This window comes from Mustela erminea, chromosome 5 (genome assembly GCF_009829155.1).
Source record: "Mustela erminea isolate mMusErm1 chromosome 5, mMusErm1.Pri, whole genome shotgun sequence".
NCBI lineage: Eukaryota > Metazoa > Chordata > Mammalia > Carnivora > Mustelidae > Mustela > Mustela erminea.
In genome coordinates, this window is record NC_045618.1 from 55,433,153 (window position 1) to 55,450,507 (window position 17,355).

The 17,355-nt window shown below is 42.4% G+C and overlaps 1 protein-coding gene across 20 annotated transcripts in view; it reads left to right on the plus strand.

Moving 5' to 3' along the window:
* Positions 1-3,151: 3,151 nt before the first annotated feature.
* The window catches only part of FMN1 (formin 1), a 413,714-nt gene continuing 399,510 nt past the window's right edge, over positions 3,152-17,355 (plus strand). For 3 of the 20 annotated variants that reach the window (XM_032343184.1, XM_032343196.1, XM_032343185.1), the window contains exons 1-5: positions 3,162-3,522; positions 4,010-4,132; positions 9,795-9,909; positions 10,040-10,150; positions 14,464-14,515. Coding sequence is in view for 4 of the 20 variants with exons in the window: in XM_032343199.1 (XP_032199090.1) it covers positions 14,514-14,515 (2 nt within the window). In the remaining 16 variants the exon portion in view is untranslated. Of the gene's footprint in view, positions 3,523-4,009; positions 4,133-9,775; positions 9,910-10,019; positions 10,151-10,348; positions 10,389-14,463; positions 14,516-17,355 lie in introns of those variants that run through there. The other 17 variants (XM_032343207.1, XM_032343206.1, XM_032343190.1 and 14 more) reach the window with 15 other exon arrangements.

Below are 17,355 nucleotides of genomic sequence, written 5' to 3' on the forward strand. Positions count from 1 at the left end.
TGAACAGTAGTGGTCCTGTGGCAGGCATTCTGGGATAACATTGTTATCCTCCATCCGTGACAGACACTAAGGTCCAGATTGGTTAAGGTGATTTGGGCTGGGGACAGAACTAGTTAGTGAGATGAACTGTTGGGCCCTTTCTAGAATTATTTGTTATGTGGTCAGATCCCGTCAGAGCATAGTCCTTCTCTGTGGGAGAGTAAAGTCCATTCCCCTGGGAATGCTCACGGGGGTGCTCTTCCTATCTGAGTTCCCTTGACACTCCCAGAATTCACTTTGAGTGTCTAGTCCCCATGTTGAACTCCAGCTGGTATCTCCCTGACATCCAGAATGCTGTTCCCTGGCATCAGCTCTTGGGTAAAAGAAACTCCTTGCTTCTGACTGGTCTCATACTGGGAAGGTGGGACTCTGCTGCCACAGAGGATGCCACCTGCCACATCCTATCTCTTTTCCCTGCCTGGATTGGAGTTCGTCCAAATGGAACTACCAAATGTGTGTGTGTGTGTGTGTGTGTGTGTGTGTGTGTGTGTGTGTGTTTTCTCCCTTCTGTGCCTGGTTTCTCTGCTTCATTTTTAAATACATCTGAATTTTTGGGTCACATGTTGAAATCACTCACCTCAGGGAAGGACAGAGATTTCAATTAACCAAAGCAGATCACTTACATATGCGAGGCAGTGAAAGTGCAAGGGTAAAAAGGTAAACCATAGTTGATGGCCAGAACTATCTTTTGTATTTTCTTGGTTCCATGTACAAAGTAGGGTACTCTGATAAAAAGCGGACTGAATTCAGTATTTTAAATTTCACAGGCATTGTGTTATATATTTTAAGAAGGGTGCATTTCTGTTTAGATTACAAGAACTAGCTTCTCCCCATGGGAAGGCAGCACAGGGGACTGCAAAACTGGGGGCTTCGTAGTCAGAAGGATTTGGGATGAAGACTTTTCTTTAATGGTGCAAATCGAGTTATTATTCTTTCTAGTCTCAGTTTCTTCATCTGTGAAATGGGGATAATACAGACCATGCTGGGTGGCTGTGAAGACTAGCAATTATGTGTATGAAGTGATCTCTTCAAGCCTGATCCAGATTTGCGTCCTAAACTGCCTGTGTTTCATCGAGGTCAGGAAATGGGTTTTATTGAAATGAATATCCCCAGAGTCTACTACTGGAACCAACATATATTAGACTCTTAGTAAGTACATATTAAATGAGGAGCACAATCAACCCTAATGCCTAAGCCACTAACTTGTTAATTAGTGTATAGTTTTGTATTGATCTGCAACCTTTACCTTATTTATATTTTTGTCTTTATAAATAGCCTCTTTGAGAAAACACTTTTCTTCTTCTCCTTCCCCTTTAAACCACCTCCTACATATTCCCCCTTCCTAACCTTAGAATTAGTACATATTTCCAGGTTTGAAGAAAGGTCAGCATAGGATTTATGACTCTTTTCAAAGAGCTATTTTGGGTTATTATCCATTCTTTTTCTCGCTAGGACTAAACTCTTATGGCCATGGTATTATTTTGTTCGTTTACTTTAAAAGATTCCAACACCAATTAAAAACTAGTTAGACTCATGCCCTGGAAAAATGTACTTACTTCCCATTAATATCAAATTACAGCTCCTCTGCATGAACAAAACTGACTTGCAATCGCTCTTAACACATTGAAGAAGTGACGCTTCACTCTTAGAAGTGCTTTTTGAAACCACAGTTTTAAGTAGTCAGTATTGTGGGAACTGGGTCCCTCTAGGATAGTTTTTCAGGTGAGAAACAAACAAAACTTCAAAGCAGAGTTGTGTTATTGCTGCTCCTTCTTTTTTTTTTTAACATTTTTAAATGTATTTGACAGACAGAGATCACAAGTGGGCAGAGAGGCAGGCAGGGGAAGCAGGCTCCCCACGGAGCAGAGAGCCCTATGGGGGACTCGATTCCAGGACCCTGACATGATTTGAGCTGAAGGCAGAGGCTTTAACCCTCTGAGCCATTCAGGTGCCCCTGTTTTTCTTTTAATTGATAATGATGGGCTTTAAACAGAGATACTGACCGAGTGCTGACTCTGCTCCCAATTATGTGAACCTGGGACAACTACTTGACCTCTCTGAGCCTCTGTTTTCTAATCAATAAGGTGGTAACTTACACAAGGTAGATACATGGATTGAATAAGATAATTACATATAAAGTGCCTCCCAATGTTTTGGTAATATTATAAGTAGGAATAAATCAGAGTTCCCATCAGCTACTATTTCTAGAAAAAAAAAAAGTGAGGGAAAAATTACTTCAAAATAGCTTCCTATTTTTTTCTTATTTATTATCTCAAACCAGAATCTGTTCAGGATAGATTTCTTTTCTGGATAGACAAAATTTGCACTTAGCAGAGAGCAGATTAGAGGCAATGCCCTTTCTTGCCTACCTACTTGGAACAGATGGAAATGCCACTCAAATCACAGACCAAATAACCACCTCATTAAGACCCCAAATCCTCTTATGAAAGGTTTGAAGGCAGTTCTTCGCAGTAATGATTAGACACTTATTTGGGGGCGGGGGCAAAATAGTTTACCTTGGCAACAAGTGTACACTGACTCACCGTCACAGAAAGTGGCAACATGATCTTGAGCTGTGGTTTTCCAGCAAGCAGGTAGCCTTCATTGTGAGGCCCACTCTCTTGACATCCTGACTGAATCCTCCTTTCCCCCAAATCGCCGAGGCCCTACCTCATTTTCTTTTGCCCAAAGTTTCCGCTCGTAACTACAAGTAGTCAAAGTCATTTATCTGCCAGTGAGTCTGGTTAAAGAGTTATTTGGAGGCCACGCTGGGGCGTGGGAGAAACTAACAGAAGGGTTTGGATTTACGAGAGGGTGCTGTTTCTGAAGTTTTCCTGCTTTGTTCCTTTAAGCGCTTATTACCGAGAATGGCTACTGGAGGTGCAGGGGCAGGGGGCGCTGACCCGACCACTGGAGCGGCATAGCCCTGCGGGGTCTCCAAGGCGTGGGAACCTCGGGAACGTGGGAACAGACCTGCTCCCTTCCCCACCACCGCTTCGAACCAGTCCAGAGCATGCGCTGAGAGAGGGCCCGGGACCCGTGGAGCTCGGGGCAAGGAGCCGGAGATTGGCTGTTGCCCGGGCTGTCCACCTTCGACCTAGTCTAACGAACGCAGCTAATCCCAGCCGCCGGGGCTAGAGTTGCCCAATAACCTCACGGCGCCCCAGCCAGGCCCAGCGGCTCCGCGGCTGATTGGGCGCCGTCCCTTCCCGCTCCTCCTTGCCATCTAGGGCCCCTGGCGCCGCTGCACGTTTCCATTGGTCGTTGGCCCTGCCGATCAATCCACGGCTCACCTCCCCCAAACAGCCTGCCGGGCGGGCGCGTGCTAGGAAGGCGGGGTCTCGGTGCAAGGGGCGGGGAAGGAGGCGGGAAGGGGTGGGGTCTCGGCGAAGCCAGGCGCAGCGGTGGCTTTGGGCTCTGGCTCAGGACTCCAGCGCAGCATCCTCGCTGCAGCCTCTACGGCTGGCTGCTGCACTTGGTCAGGTAAAGCGAGCCTTGTCTGTCCTGCCGGCGGTCTGCTCCGCCTCTTCTCCCTCCCGACCACAGGCTGCCTGCTCCGCCTCTCGGGGCCTCAGGGCTCTCGGAAGGAGGCACCAAATCTGTTTTGCCCCGCTACCTTACCTTCTTCCCCTTTGGCGTCCGTTCCTCAAGCTCCCCAACCAAGCGGTTCGGAAGTGCGTTAATGGGGCTTCCCGGGTCACCCTAACGCTCCTCACTACAGAACTGTCGTTAACTCTCAGGTCCCAGCGCCCGTGACCTGCCAGTGCAGTCTCCTTCCCAGCTTGGCACAGGAAGGGTGGAAGGGCGGGCGGGGAAGGGAGGGATGCAGCGCTTCATTTTGAAGCTGAATGTGTTTAGTTCACAGGGGAAGTACCTTAGTGGGGTTGTTTTGGGAACAGAAGCTGCTTCGTGATGGGGATTGGCAATAACTAGAAGGATATCTATTGCTGCTTTGTGCTTATATTTGTAGGTGACATTCACCATCACCGTTTTCTTCTTTCATCAACATCTTCACCACGACCATCATCATCATCATTTCTCTTCTTCCATCAGAGCTCTTCAAGTTCTGCAAAGGCAGACTCTATTCAGGCATGTAAGTGCTGACTCCCCCAAATAACACGCAGTGCCCTTGTCCCCTAAGGCCGGACAGAGCCAATTCCTCATGTAACTCAAGGCCAAGGAGCTGGGAGTGGGATGTGAATGGAGAGAGTTTCCTTATTCCTATTTGCAGTTGCAATCGCCACAGAAAACCCTTTCCTTTCATCATTCACACTGCTGTTGGCGGACTAGAGAGAGTTTGACATTGGCAGCCAGTCCCACACTCCATCCGATGAGCTGAATGCAGAGTCCAGGACCTGTGATCCAGGCCTGTGCCAGTATGGGTGATCAGCCCTGCAGAGGGGAATGTCCAGACCCAAGCCTTTAAGAGGACCAGGTGAACTAGCTTAGCATCTGACTTTCTTCCACTGTGGCTCCAGCTGTACTAAAGCACAATTCGTGTTTGCATGAGCATCGTGGGCCCTGTCACCTTGGGGCATTCAAGTCCCTGGGAGAGAGACTTGTGTTGGGTTGTCTTATTGTGGGTAGCATTGAGCACAGGACTGGAATTCAGCAGCCATTGCTTAGCTGTTCCTAGGGCTTACTACAAGATCACTTGAGTTTCAGATTTATTAACCCTTTTTCAGGAGGGGAAAACAGTACAGTGGAGAGTTGCATACCAGATTAACTGTCATTGTGGAAGGTACTGCTTTAAAAGTGTTTAGAGGTTTCAGTCTTGGCGAGACATACCATTAGTCTCCTTTTTCCCAATGGTGTGGTTATAGCCCAATAGTAGGACCAGTGAATACAGTGCCTTTAGATACACTGCAGGGATGAAGGAGGAGTGGCCTCACTGGAGGGAAACAATGGATAATAATAATAATAATAATTGGGAGACAGTCTATCATAATGGCTAAACCCAAAACCTGTCACATGAATTCAAATCCTGGATGAAACCCTTACTAGCTGAGTGATTTTGGCATGCTATTTACTCTCTTGCACTTTAGTTTCTTATTTATAAAATGCTATTACCTGCCTCATGAGGAAAGTTGGAAGGATTAAAAGAATATAATTAAATGATTAGTAGTTCCTGGTACATAGTAAGTGGGGAATGAATGGTAATTGTTCTTGATAATACTTGCCAACAAAGATAATGAAGGCTAGTGTTCTGTCCCTAAATGTGCATTCCGCCCTTCTGTTGTCTTTCTCCTTCCCTCTTAGGTCTTAAAACTGATGCTCATGGAAGTGCTCAAGGGGGGATGGCTAGTCCTGAGGTTCTCACAGGACTCCATCTTGGAGGAGTAGCACTGATTGAAGCCAGCTGTGTTTGGACAGACATTTCTCTCACCAAGCTGCACAAGTGCTTAGCAAGCTCTTTTCAGATGCATTAAAAATGGAGCTCTAGAGAAGATTTCTGAGCCTCTGGGCCTGTCCTAGGCTGCTCCTTTCTCCTTGGCTGTTCAATGCTCTGACTTGGTAAATTGTGCTTTTTCCAGAATCACTAGTGAATGCATTGGCTTCTGCCCAGTAGAAGCAAAACTGCTTTTCTTCAAATATCCCTGGGAACTGAAGAAAATTTAACTTGCCAGCATGGAAGAACTTGTGTTTTACAATATTTTTCTTCTCTAAGAATAATATATTTCTCTTTGCCAGTGTAGAAAACAGCAAACATTATTGATGTGATTCTGTTTTCCCATTTAGAAAGAGAGGTGAATAGTCTTATCAGCTTTCTGGGGATACTTTGGAATTTAGTGGATCCCGTCAATTTTATCAGTTAGGAATGTTTTGGTTGTATGGAATGAAAACCCAGCAGAAACAGTCATAAGCAAAAATGAGCATTTTTGACTGGCATAACTGAGCCATGACCACACTGTAATGTCTTCTCGAGGAAGCTGGTCCTGAGATGCTGAAGATTTTCTGGTTTGCCAGCTTGATTTCTGTCTCTTTGTCTCTATCTCTTTCAGTTCTTTTATATCTGCTCTTTCTCTTTCTTAGCCTTGTTATTTCTTATTGTAGACCTTGTTCTCTCAGTGTCTTCTTAGATGGTTTTTTGTTAAAGCTTGGGACTCAAGAGCATGTGATCTCAAGCATCAGTGTGTTTTAGATGGTTTTTGCCTTTAATGGTTTCTTAAATTTAAACTTTACTTGTATAATTGTGAAAATTCACAGCGATACTTAATAATATATGGTGATTCCAGTCTTGGTAAATCAGGTCTAGGGGTTACTCATACTCTTTTGTTGGGACTTTGTCTTAACAGGAGCCATTATTTTCAGAGGCTTATAGTCTCTGTGTTAAAAATCAGCTTTATTCTCAGCAGGTCTCAGCCTGTGTGTTGACAGAGTTACAGCCATTAATCTGATTTGCTTGATCTTGTAGAGATGCTAAACCATGGGAATTGTATCCTCATGGAGTAAATAGGAGCTTGCACCAACAGGCTGGCCTTATGAGGGAATTGGAACATCCCTGTGTTTAGCATCTAAGCGGAAGTGCTGACAAAGCAGTCATCTGTATGCTTGTAACATAATAATTACCTAAAGTAGAAAGATGGAAAGAAGACTACAAATTTCCTTACCATGTCAACATATAAAACCAAAGCTCTTAGGAAATGGGCCATTCCCTCCCACTTACGTTTCTCAAGTTCTCTGGCTACATGTAAAGCATGCCCCTGTATAATGTGTATTTCTGTATATCTTTAGGCTTTGGTGATATGATGCCATAGTATATGGGTCTGGGGGGCAGGGGATAAGGAGTTGGTCTTCCCTTTGGGCCTTATCTCGCCTTACCATTACCTTACCATTACCTTGAAATGACCTCTGTAATTCACTTCTGCAGGAAGCAGGAACTGGGTAGGTTTTTGTTTTTTTTTTTAATCTTGTTTTTGTTTTTGCTTTTTAAAGGCAATTCATCTGTTTCCTTACCTTAAGCAAAACGAACCTGTATTGTGTTCCCTCTTATTAGAGCTGTGCCTATTTCTCCTTTTTGCAGTGTCATAGATCCTAAGTAAAGACCAACATCTTTAAGATTAAATACTTTTTTTTACCTTGGTCTTCTGAGACACAGACTATGGTGGGGGATATTTTAGAGGTAGGCAGGACTTTCTTTTTTAACAAGAGAAAAACGGAGTTTATTAACATGTACCCAGATGTGAGTAACTCTAAAGGGTGGTGAGAATATGGGCTTAAACATCATCTTAGGCCAAAGGAAGGGAGTTTGGGGGCTTCTGGGTGGGAGAGGCAAGTTATGAGAAGGTGCCCAAAGAAAAGTATGGTAAAACCAGAGTTGCTTGTATAGTTTACTATACAGATTTAAATCTGTGCCTTCTCTATTAATAAGAGTTATTAAGAATGCTCCTCTTCTTGGCATAGGAGAAGGAGACACTTTTTACAAGTGGAAATTTCCTTTATAATGTACATTTCATTTACAAAAAGAAAGCTTATGCACTTTTCTTTTTATAGCTTTTGCTGCATCTTCCTGGATCTCAATGGCCATTAGCTCATACTAATTCATATGCCAAAGCAGCATGGGGGGGGGCAGGTAGCATAGTCTGATATGCCTCATTCTGTCCTTTGAAACTTCATGTTTTTCCCCAGGAAGTTTCATTTATCAAAAGCCAAGTTGATATATAGCTCTAGAGAGATTCAGGTTTGCAGAGCAAGAGATCTACAAAGGGGGAGGTGGGAAGAGAAAGAGAGAGAAAAGGAACAGGGATGAGAAAACAGAAAAGGACAAATTTAAATGCATTGCCGCATCTCATTAAATCAGTGTCTTGGTCCTGGGACTCAACCAGTCTAGTTAAACAGTTATTTCAGGAGATAGTGATAAAGTTGGGAGTGTGGCGCCTAGCTCAGCAATCTACGTGGCTTCTCTATGGTGCAAGCAATCAGGCATTTAGTTGGGGGGGGGCGCATTTCTATGGAGACAGAACCCATTTCTAATGGTTAGAACTAACCATACACCCAGTTTTTGAGTCCAGAGAACAGTTGGTTGATAAGGTTTCCAAATGTTGGGCTTACAGTGTCCTTAGATGGTGGTGTTAGGACAGACAGTGGCAGTCTGATGAATTTCCTGGGGTGCAGTTTGAATGTCCCTGGTGATGGCATTGGGTGTTGCGATAAACCTTCGAAGTGGCCTTATACAGCAGCAAAGGTTAGATAGGCAAGACTTTCATATTCATGTTGGTCATCAGCATCTGGGCATTCACAGACAAGTAGCAGATCCCCCAGAAGTGGAGTGGGGAGTGTAGATAAGGCCGAAGGGTAGGGCAGGAAGCATCACTATGTGGCTAGCGTGAAGGGGCTAATGCTATCATGCCAGGAGGAGTGTTCCAGAGCATGTTTCTATGAAAGCAGCAGCAGAGACCAGGAGATGACCTGAGTCCCAGTCTCTCATAAGCCACCCAACACGGCAGTGCGTGGCTGCTCTTCTCGGGTATGCTTTCCTTGTTTTTGCCTGGATGTCCACCCTCATGCCAGCTCAGAGACTTTCTGTGTGATTTCCCCTGTGGAATGTGCAAGGAAAAATACAGATGTTTCAGAGAGGTGGGGCATGGGGGGCGGAGTGGGGAACCTGTCCACTTAGGAAGAGAGGCTCGCTCTGGTGATCTGCTCTGGTGATCTAATGGTCATTAGGGGAAACCATCAAGTTTCCCAAACCTTGACATTTGGACAAATGAGGTTCCAACGAAATTCTCTGGAAGAATCACATCATCTGTGGCTAGGAGCAGACCCTTCTGAGCCACAGGTGAATGGTCCCCGTGCTGTCTCCTGCTTCCCGAGTGCTCTTTTCAGTGTCCCTCTTTCTTCCAGTACTCCAGAGCAGATTTTCTGCTCTTCAGTGTCATGAAGATGGCTGAGCTAGGATGGAGAACGTATTTTGGAATGACAGTTGCTGTCATAGCACTTAATGATCTTTCTCCTGTGGGAGATTCCACTGGGCAAACGTTGTTATGTTAGATGTGTTTGGTCCCCAGGAGGCAGTGACTACAGTCTTCATTGCCCTTTCCAAAGGGTGTGTTGCTGCTTTGATCTGTTCACTGGTTGGAAGCCCCTCCCTGGGGTTTAGCCCTGCAAGTACTATTAAAGCCTATTTTTCACCGTCACGCCATGGAGTCCCTATAAGTTGTTGGTGTTCTAGTTAGAGACAAGTGTCCTCCAAGTCTATTCAAAAGGGCAGGCAGCAGGTAAATTTCCTCTCCTGTGCTTAATGCAGGAGAAATGAGCTCCCTCCCTCGGTTACCTAATCTGTCGGTAGGTACCTCTGTGCAGTGGGGGAGTTGGGTTTTATCTGTTGTATAGATGAGCAATTCAGGGCTCAGAGAGTTTCATATGTTTTTGTAAAGGTATGGCTCTAAATGGAATCTGGGTAGATTTATGCTACCTGTTGGGATTGCATTCCACCTTCTGTCTGCCCTCGTAAGCCACAGAGAACATTCCTGGCTTTGAAATTTGTTAAACTTTCCATAACCATAAATATAGTGCAGTATTCTGGGTATGGATTTAGTGAAAAGCAAGAGTTGCTTTTTTTAGGCATTACCATGATTACTCTTTCTCTTTTTGGATAAAGACAGCCACTTTAGAAAATTTTCTAGGCCTAGCTCATATTTGGAAAGCTTTGCAAATAATTTTTTAAAAGCCCACAGGTCTGCACAAAATGGAATTCATCTACAGAATTGGCATCTCTCCTGTCCCCGTTTACCAGTGTCCTCATCTCCTTTTAGCTCTCTCTCTGCCATGGCATCCTCGGCTTTCTACCTACTGGAGCCCAACTGCCTTCTTTCTGACACACCTAATCCCCATTGAAGTAAATGTGAATAGACCGTCCCACACGTAATGGTGAGCATTGTCCTTATGTTCGAGTCCCTTTCTGCTTTGTTTTAAGCTGGTTCCTTTTAAGCTCTGATAACATAGATCAATTCTAATTTTCGTGATTATTTGAAGAACCGAAACTCTCTGATAACCCTAGAGTCATAATGGAAGCTGCGGCAGACTGAAAAACGAAAACCAAACCTTCCTGTTTCCTCAAGCATCAACCGATTTCTTACTCTATCGTTCTTGTACCCAAATTATTCTCTAGGTAGGTGACAAGATATATTATTATTATTACTTTTTAGTTGTACAGTGGAGAAAACTGGGATGGGGAGATAAGAAAGTGGCTTGCCCAAGGTCACTCACCGTGAGTGGCACAGCCAAGAATAGATCCAGGTCACCCGACTCCCTGGGCTTTGTTTATGACATCATTCAACTTCTCTTCAGGAAAGAACAGCCCTGCCAGCTACAGAAATGAAAGGACAGGATGCCACTCTCAGACTCGGGTTTTTGGGCCTTGGTCTTCTTACATTTTTTCCCCCCATTTTTGGTTAAAACATATTAATAGCTGCCACATTGCTCACTATTAGCTAGATTTAAGACCTTAACTGAAGCAGAATTTGTTCAGAAGAACAACAACATTCTGTCTCTGTGGTCAATCGTATTGTATTGTACACTTCATTTGTTAGGAGGATAGATCTCATGTGAAGTAAATAATATAAGAAAATAAATAATTTTAAACAGATAACATGATGCTGGTATCATGATCACAAATTGGGCAAATGACACAGCAAAAGGGAAAGGTGGCTGAAGGCTCCCAAGTTGGTTGCATAGGGATCTTGTGCTCAAACCCCATCCAACAAGGACAGAAGACACAGGAGAGGGGAGAAGGGTAGATAGTCTGAGACTACACTTATAGAGAGGTATGGTGTGGACCCCGGGGAATCACATCAGGAAAACTAAGGTCATAAATAAGAGGATTAGAAAAAATTAAGCCGATGTTTATAGAAGAGGGCTTTTAATACTGCAACAGTGTATGATGCACAAATGCTGCTATTGAGAAGGACGAGGACTGATTCACGGAGAGAGAAGCAGCAGAATGCCTTTGTTCTTATTTTGCTCCTATCTTTTCTCTGCAAGCATAGCAGGTGAGAATCTCCCTTTAACACAGGTATATAAGAAGTATCTCATCTCTTAACTTTTTTTCAAATTAGATTCATTTTTGCTTCAAGGCTCTTCCTTCTGGAAAGGTAGCAGACTTACCCTCAGTGCTGCGTAGGGTCCCAGCATCCCCCTGCGGTGTCTCAGGTTCCAGGGTGCTGGCACAGTGCAGCAGCCCTGGTGGAGGGGACCCTCTGGTCACTGAGGTATCTGATCACACAGGTTAACACCATGGTGCTGTATTTCTGCTCATGTAACTCACTGGGCAAACAGAGGTCCAGGTCATCCTTGGGCCACAAAAATAATTTGGTGACATTTCTTATGGTTCCTTCTGCTTAGATGTGCCCCCTGCCCACACAGCTCTGGGGGCTGGGGGGAGGTTATAGCCTCCCTGGAGACAATGCCAGGAAACAAGGGCTGCTCCTCCCTCCTCCTGGGTTCATAAGTCTCCCTCCCTCCCTCCTTTTCCAACAGCAGGAGGGAGATAATTCTCCATGTCACTCCAGGGCTTTGCATGTCCATACATTTCATTCCTTTTTTATTACCGCCTTCGAGAAATTCTCTATGTTCTTCTAAGCATTTGCGATTTTGGAAAACAAAACCCAGAAATATTCTCAGGCTATTTCTCTTTTTCCCCCCTTGCCTTTGACCTTTTCTGATGCAATGAACACCAATTCTGATATCTGAGGAAAACACAGGGAGAGATAAAAAGAAGCAGATTAATTATCTTTGAAAATCACTTTCCTTTTTTAGAAGTACAGTGGTTTTGGACATCTGTCTTCACATCCATTTTCCTTTCTCTGAAAATGACCCCAATATATAAGTTTGGGCTTCATGTACCAAAGACCATGTCCCTGGTCAGGGTTACTTAACTAAGGATAGCAATCTGACAAAGCTGGGCCAGTTGGATTCCCTTCCCCAAGAACGAGAGTTTAGGACTGAAGGATGGCAGTAACTAAGAGTCAGTGGAGTTAAGTGGCAGGTACTCCAGGAAGGGCCTGCCCCAGAGGCCACTGGAAGGCTCCACCTCCTGCTCTTGGCTTTTCTACCCTTACTCTGGTTTCATGAAATCAGAAATCCATGAATTTCATGAAATTGGAGATACCTCTATTTTTGTTGAGGTAGCCCAAATCAGTTTCAGGGACTGGCCAACAAAAGTAATACAAGAATGGTCTTTAAAATTGCAAAGGCAGAGTGCTCGCTTCGGCAGCAAATATACTAAAATTGCAAAGGCAGAAAAACATGGTGAAGAGGAAACTGACACTCCAGGATAGATGAAGAGGTAGTAAGATAGAATCTAGCCATTTAAGAGGTGTTCATCTAAGGATTTAAAGTGACCATTGCAAGAATTGTATTTGTGATCCTGGAACAACTTTTGGCATTTTTTTGAGGAACTCTTCTTTAAGTGTGGGCGCTGTTTTGTAATAAGGTTTTGATGCACTAATAAACAGTCAGGTGATGTGCGGGGTTTTTGAGAATGGAAGTGCTTTCATCTCAGGGCTTGCTGAAGAGACTGGGGTCAGGATGAGAAGATGTCTCCGGTGTTTAAAGGACCTTGGACAGGAGGGGAGTGGGGTTTACAAGTTCTGCAAGTGAGGACAAGCACCAGTGGGAAGGTATCAATGGAAATGGACTTTGCCTGGGATTAAGGGAATTTTTTTATATTTATTTTTTTTACATTTATAGTTGTCTGAAGGCCATGAGGTTTCCTTGTGGGCTAGAGAACAGTTTGCCATTGAAGAGTTTGAGTTGAGACTGGATGGTCATTCACAAAGGTTCTAGTGAAAGAAAGAATCCACAGTTGGGATGGAATGGATAATTTCAAAGTTTTCTTTAAATCTAAGATCCCATCATTTTCTCTATGAATTTTGACCAGTCCTAGACTAGAAAAATGCTAACCCACATCTTAACAGAATGCAATAGAAGTTAAAGCACTTCACAAGTAATGATTTTATAACATTTTTCTTCCTTCATATGAAAAAACCACACCCATAGGCTATAACTTATCATTGAGAGAAGACATTTTCACAGAGAGAAACAAAAATTTACTTTCTATTCTCTAAACTGTTATTGACAGTGATTAAACATTTCACATCCATGTGGTTCACTGAATTGAAAAAAAACTTTCTGTAATATTAACATAAGCATGCAAAACCCAGGGGACGCTGAATTCTACTGTCTAAATTTCAAGGCTACATGAAACTAAATAGGCTTCTCGAGTTACTTTATGGAGGAAATCAGAATCCTACTCTTTTCCCAAACCTTTATAAAGGAAAAAGATGTTACCATGTTACCTGCTGTAAGACCTGAACAGGTAGCTCAGATGTTTTATTCCCCACTCCCCAAGACATCTCACAGCAGCTCATCCCTTTTTATAGCTATGTAACCATTTGTGTATTTTAGATTATTATTCTTAATTAGAGGGTAAGAACTGGATTATTCTAGTTTGTCATTTATCACAGCAAGCAGATGTTGACATTCATTAATCATGTCTTAAACAAGAACGGACAAGGAAAACCACTTAGTTTGAAATCCTGGCCTTAAAGACTCCATCAGACATAGTCCAACATGACAATTTTCGTAATCTCTTTCATAATCTCTCACTCTTCTTGTAAAAACCTTAAAAAATGCAAGCATATATATAACCATTAATTAGTTCTCTGTTTGTTGTTACTTTTATAAAGAGCATTCAAAAGAATCCAGTCTTTTCTGCTTTGCAAATTGGGTTCTCAAGTCATCTTAAAGACCCCATCAGCAATATAAGTAAAAAAAAACATATTTTCTATCTATTTTGGAGTCTAGCTTAAAAAGAAAGGAACAATCATAAATATAGGGTCTGTAGAATCTGTGACTGTAAAGCCATTTTAAAAATCATTTTAGAAATGTGAAAAATACAAAAAAGAACAAAGAAGGAAATAGCAATGGTCCATATTCCCATCATACTTTGTATTCCATATTCTCTCTACTTTTGGAAAATGGACTTTTAACAAATCACCTATGTTGGGGCACCTAGGTGGCTCAGTCGTTAAGTGTCTGCCTTTGGCTCAGGTCATTGATCCCGGGGTCCTGGGATTCAGTTCCGCATCTGGCTCCCCACTCAGTGGCAAGTCTGCTTCTCTCTCTTCCTCTCCCTCTCTGCTCTCTTTTTCCCAAATAAATAAATAAATAATCTTTGAAAAAAAAATCATGTATGTTGATTTTCAAGATTCAAATAAGGCAAAAAATTACAAAGGTGAGAATTTTTTAAAAAATCATCTCAAATGCTACAGTTCCCATTAACCTTAGATAACATAATTTCAGACACCTATTCATCTATACCTAAGTATCTGTCTATCTGGGTGGATATTTAGATAGAAATACTTTTATAAACATAAATAGAGATGCTATTTATAACAAAAATATATTTTTTTTAATTTTTAGGCAACTTGAAAAACTGAGCTGAAACTAAAGAATAGTCAAACTTCAAATAAATGTACGTTTCAAGATACATTATCTATTTTTTAAATTTCTTTTCAGCATAACAGAATTCATTGTTTTTGCACCACACCCAGTGCTCCATGCAATACATGCCCTCCTTAATACCCACCACCTGGCTCTCCACAACTTCCCCCCCCCCCCCCCCCCCCGCCCCTTCAAAACCCTCAGATTGTTTTTCTGAGTCCATAGTCTCTCATGGTTCACCTCCCCTTCCTATTTCCCTCATCAACTCCCTTCTCCTCCCCATCTCCCCATGTCCTCCATGCTATTTGTTATGCTCCACAAATAAGTGAAACCATATGATATTTGACTCTCTGCTTGACTTATTTCACTCAGCATAATCTCTTCCAGTCCCATCCATGTTGCTACAAAAGTTGGGTATTCATCCTTTCTGATGGAGGCAGAATACTCCATAGTGTATATGGACCACATCTTCCTTATCCATTCGTCCGTTGAAAGGCATCTTGGTTCTTTCCACAGTTTGGCGACCGTGACCATTGCTGCTATAAACATTGGGGTACAAATGGCCCTTCTTTTCACTACATCTGTATCTTTGGGGTAAATACCCAGTAGTACAATTGCAGGATCATAGGGAAGCTCTATTTTTAATTTCTTGAGGAATCTCCACACTGTTCTCCAAAGTGGCTGCACCAACTTGCATTCCCACCAACAGTGGAAGAGGGTTCCCCTTACTCCACATGCTTTCCAACACACGTTGTTTCCTGTCTTGCTAATTTTGGCCATTCTAACTGGTGTAAGGTGGTATCTCAATGTGGTTTTAATTTGAATCTCCGTGATGGCTAGTGATGATGAACATTTTTTCATGTGTCTGATAACCATTTGTATGTCTTCACTGGAGAAGTGTCTGTTCATATCTTCTGCCCATTTTTTGACATGATTATCTGTTTTGTGTGTGTTGAGTTTGAGAAGTTCTTTATAGATCCTGGATATCAACCTTTTGTCTGTACTGTCATTTGAAATATCTTCTCCCATTCTGTAGGTTGCCTCTTTGTTTTATTGACTGTTTCCTTTGCTGTGCAGTAGCTTTTGATTTTGATGAAGTCCCAAAAGTTCATTTTCGCTTTTGTTTCCTTTGCCTTTGGAGACATAACTTAAAATAAGTTGCTATGCCTGATATCAGAGGTTACTGCCTATGTTCTCCTCTAGGATTCTGATGGATTGCTGTCTTACGTTGAGGTCTTTTATCGATTTCAAGTTTATTTTTGTGTATGGTGTAAGAGAATGGTCAAGTTTCATTCTTCTACATATAGCTGTCCAATTTTCCCAGCACCATTTATTGAAGAGACTGTCTTTTTTCCACTGTATATTTTTTCCTGCTTTGTTGAAGATTATTTGACCATAGAGTTGAGGGTCCATATCTGGGCTCTCTACTCTGTTCCACTGGTCTATGTGTCTTTTTTTATGCCAGTACCATGCTGTCTTGGTTATCACAGCTTTTTAGTAAAGCTTGAAATCAGGTAATGCGATGCTGCCAGTTTTATTTTTGTTTTTCAACATTTCCTTAGCAATTCAGGGTCTCTTCTGATTCCATACAAATTTTAGGATTATTTGCTCCAAAACCCAAAAGACTCCACCCCCAAACTACTAGAACTCATACAGCAATTCAGTAATGTGACAGGATACAAAGTCAATGTACAGAAATCAGTGGCTTTCTTATACATTACCAATGAAAATACAGAAAGGGAAATTAGAGAATCGATTCCTTTTACTATAGCACCAAGAACCATTTGATACCTGGGAATAAACCTAACCAAAGAGGTAAAGGATATGTACTCTAGGAACTATAGAACACTTATGAAAGAAATTGGAGAAGACACAAAAAGATGGAATACCATTCCACACTCTTGGATCGGAAGAATAAACATTGTTAAAATGTCTCTACTGCTAGAGCAATCTATACTTTTAATGCCATTGAGATTGAGATCAAAATTCCACCGGTATTTTTCAAAGAGCTGGAGCAAGATACATTATTTCTTTAAAAATGTCTCTTTATGGCTAAAATATTATCAAAAGTATTAAAAAGCTGGAGTTACTGTCATTAATTGTGCTATATTTATGAACTTTCTTCTTTGGACAGCATCAATCAGCTTCCTTTTTTTGGAAAGATTAACAGCTTTGAAACTTCTTCCCTGTTTCCTTTTCCCACTTCCTGAATATTATTAGATGTTTTATTGCTTTTTTAAAAAATTATTTTTATTAACATATAATACATTATTTGCCCCAGGGGTACAGGTCTGTGAATCATCAGGTTTACACACTTCACAGCACTCACCATAGCTCATACCCTTCCCAAAACCCATGACCCAACCACCTCCTGCATCCCCTCCTCCCCCCAGCAACCCTCAGTTTGTTTTGTGAGATTGAGTCTGTTATGGTTTGTCTCCCTCCCGATCTCATATTGTTTCATTTTTTCTTTCCCTACCCCGCAAACCCCCACCCTGCCTCTCAAATTCCTCATATCAGGGAGATCCTATGATAATTACCTTTCTCTGATTGATTTATTTCCCTCAGCATAATACCCTCTAGTTCCATCCACATCGTTGCAAATAGCAAGATTTCATTCCTTTTGATGGCTGCATAGTATTCTAGTGTGTGTGTGTGTGTGTGTGTGTGTGTGTGTGTGTACCACATCTTCTTTATCCATTCATCTGTTGATGGACATCTAGGTTCTTTCCATAGTTTGGCTATTGTGGACATTGCTGCTATAAACATTTGGGTGAACGTGCCCCTTCTGATCACTACATTTTTATCTTGGGGGTAAATACCCAGTAGTGCAATTGCATTGTTCAGGTTATAGTGCCCCTTTCTGCTATG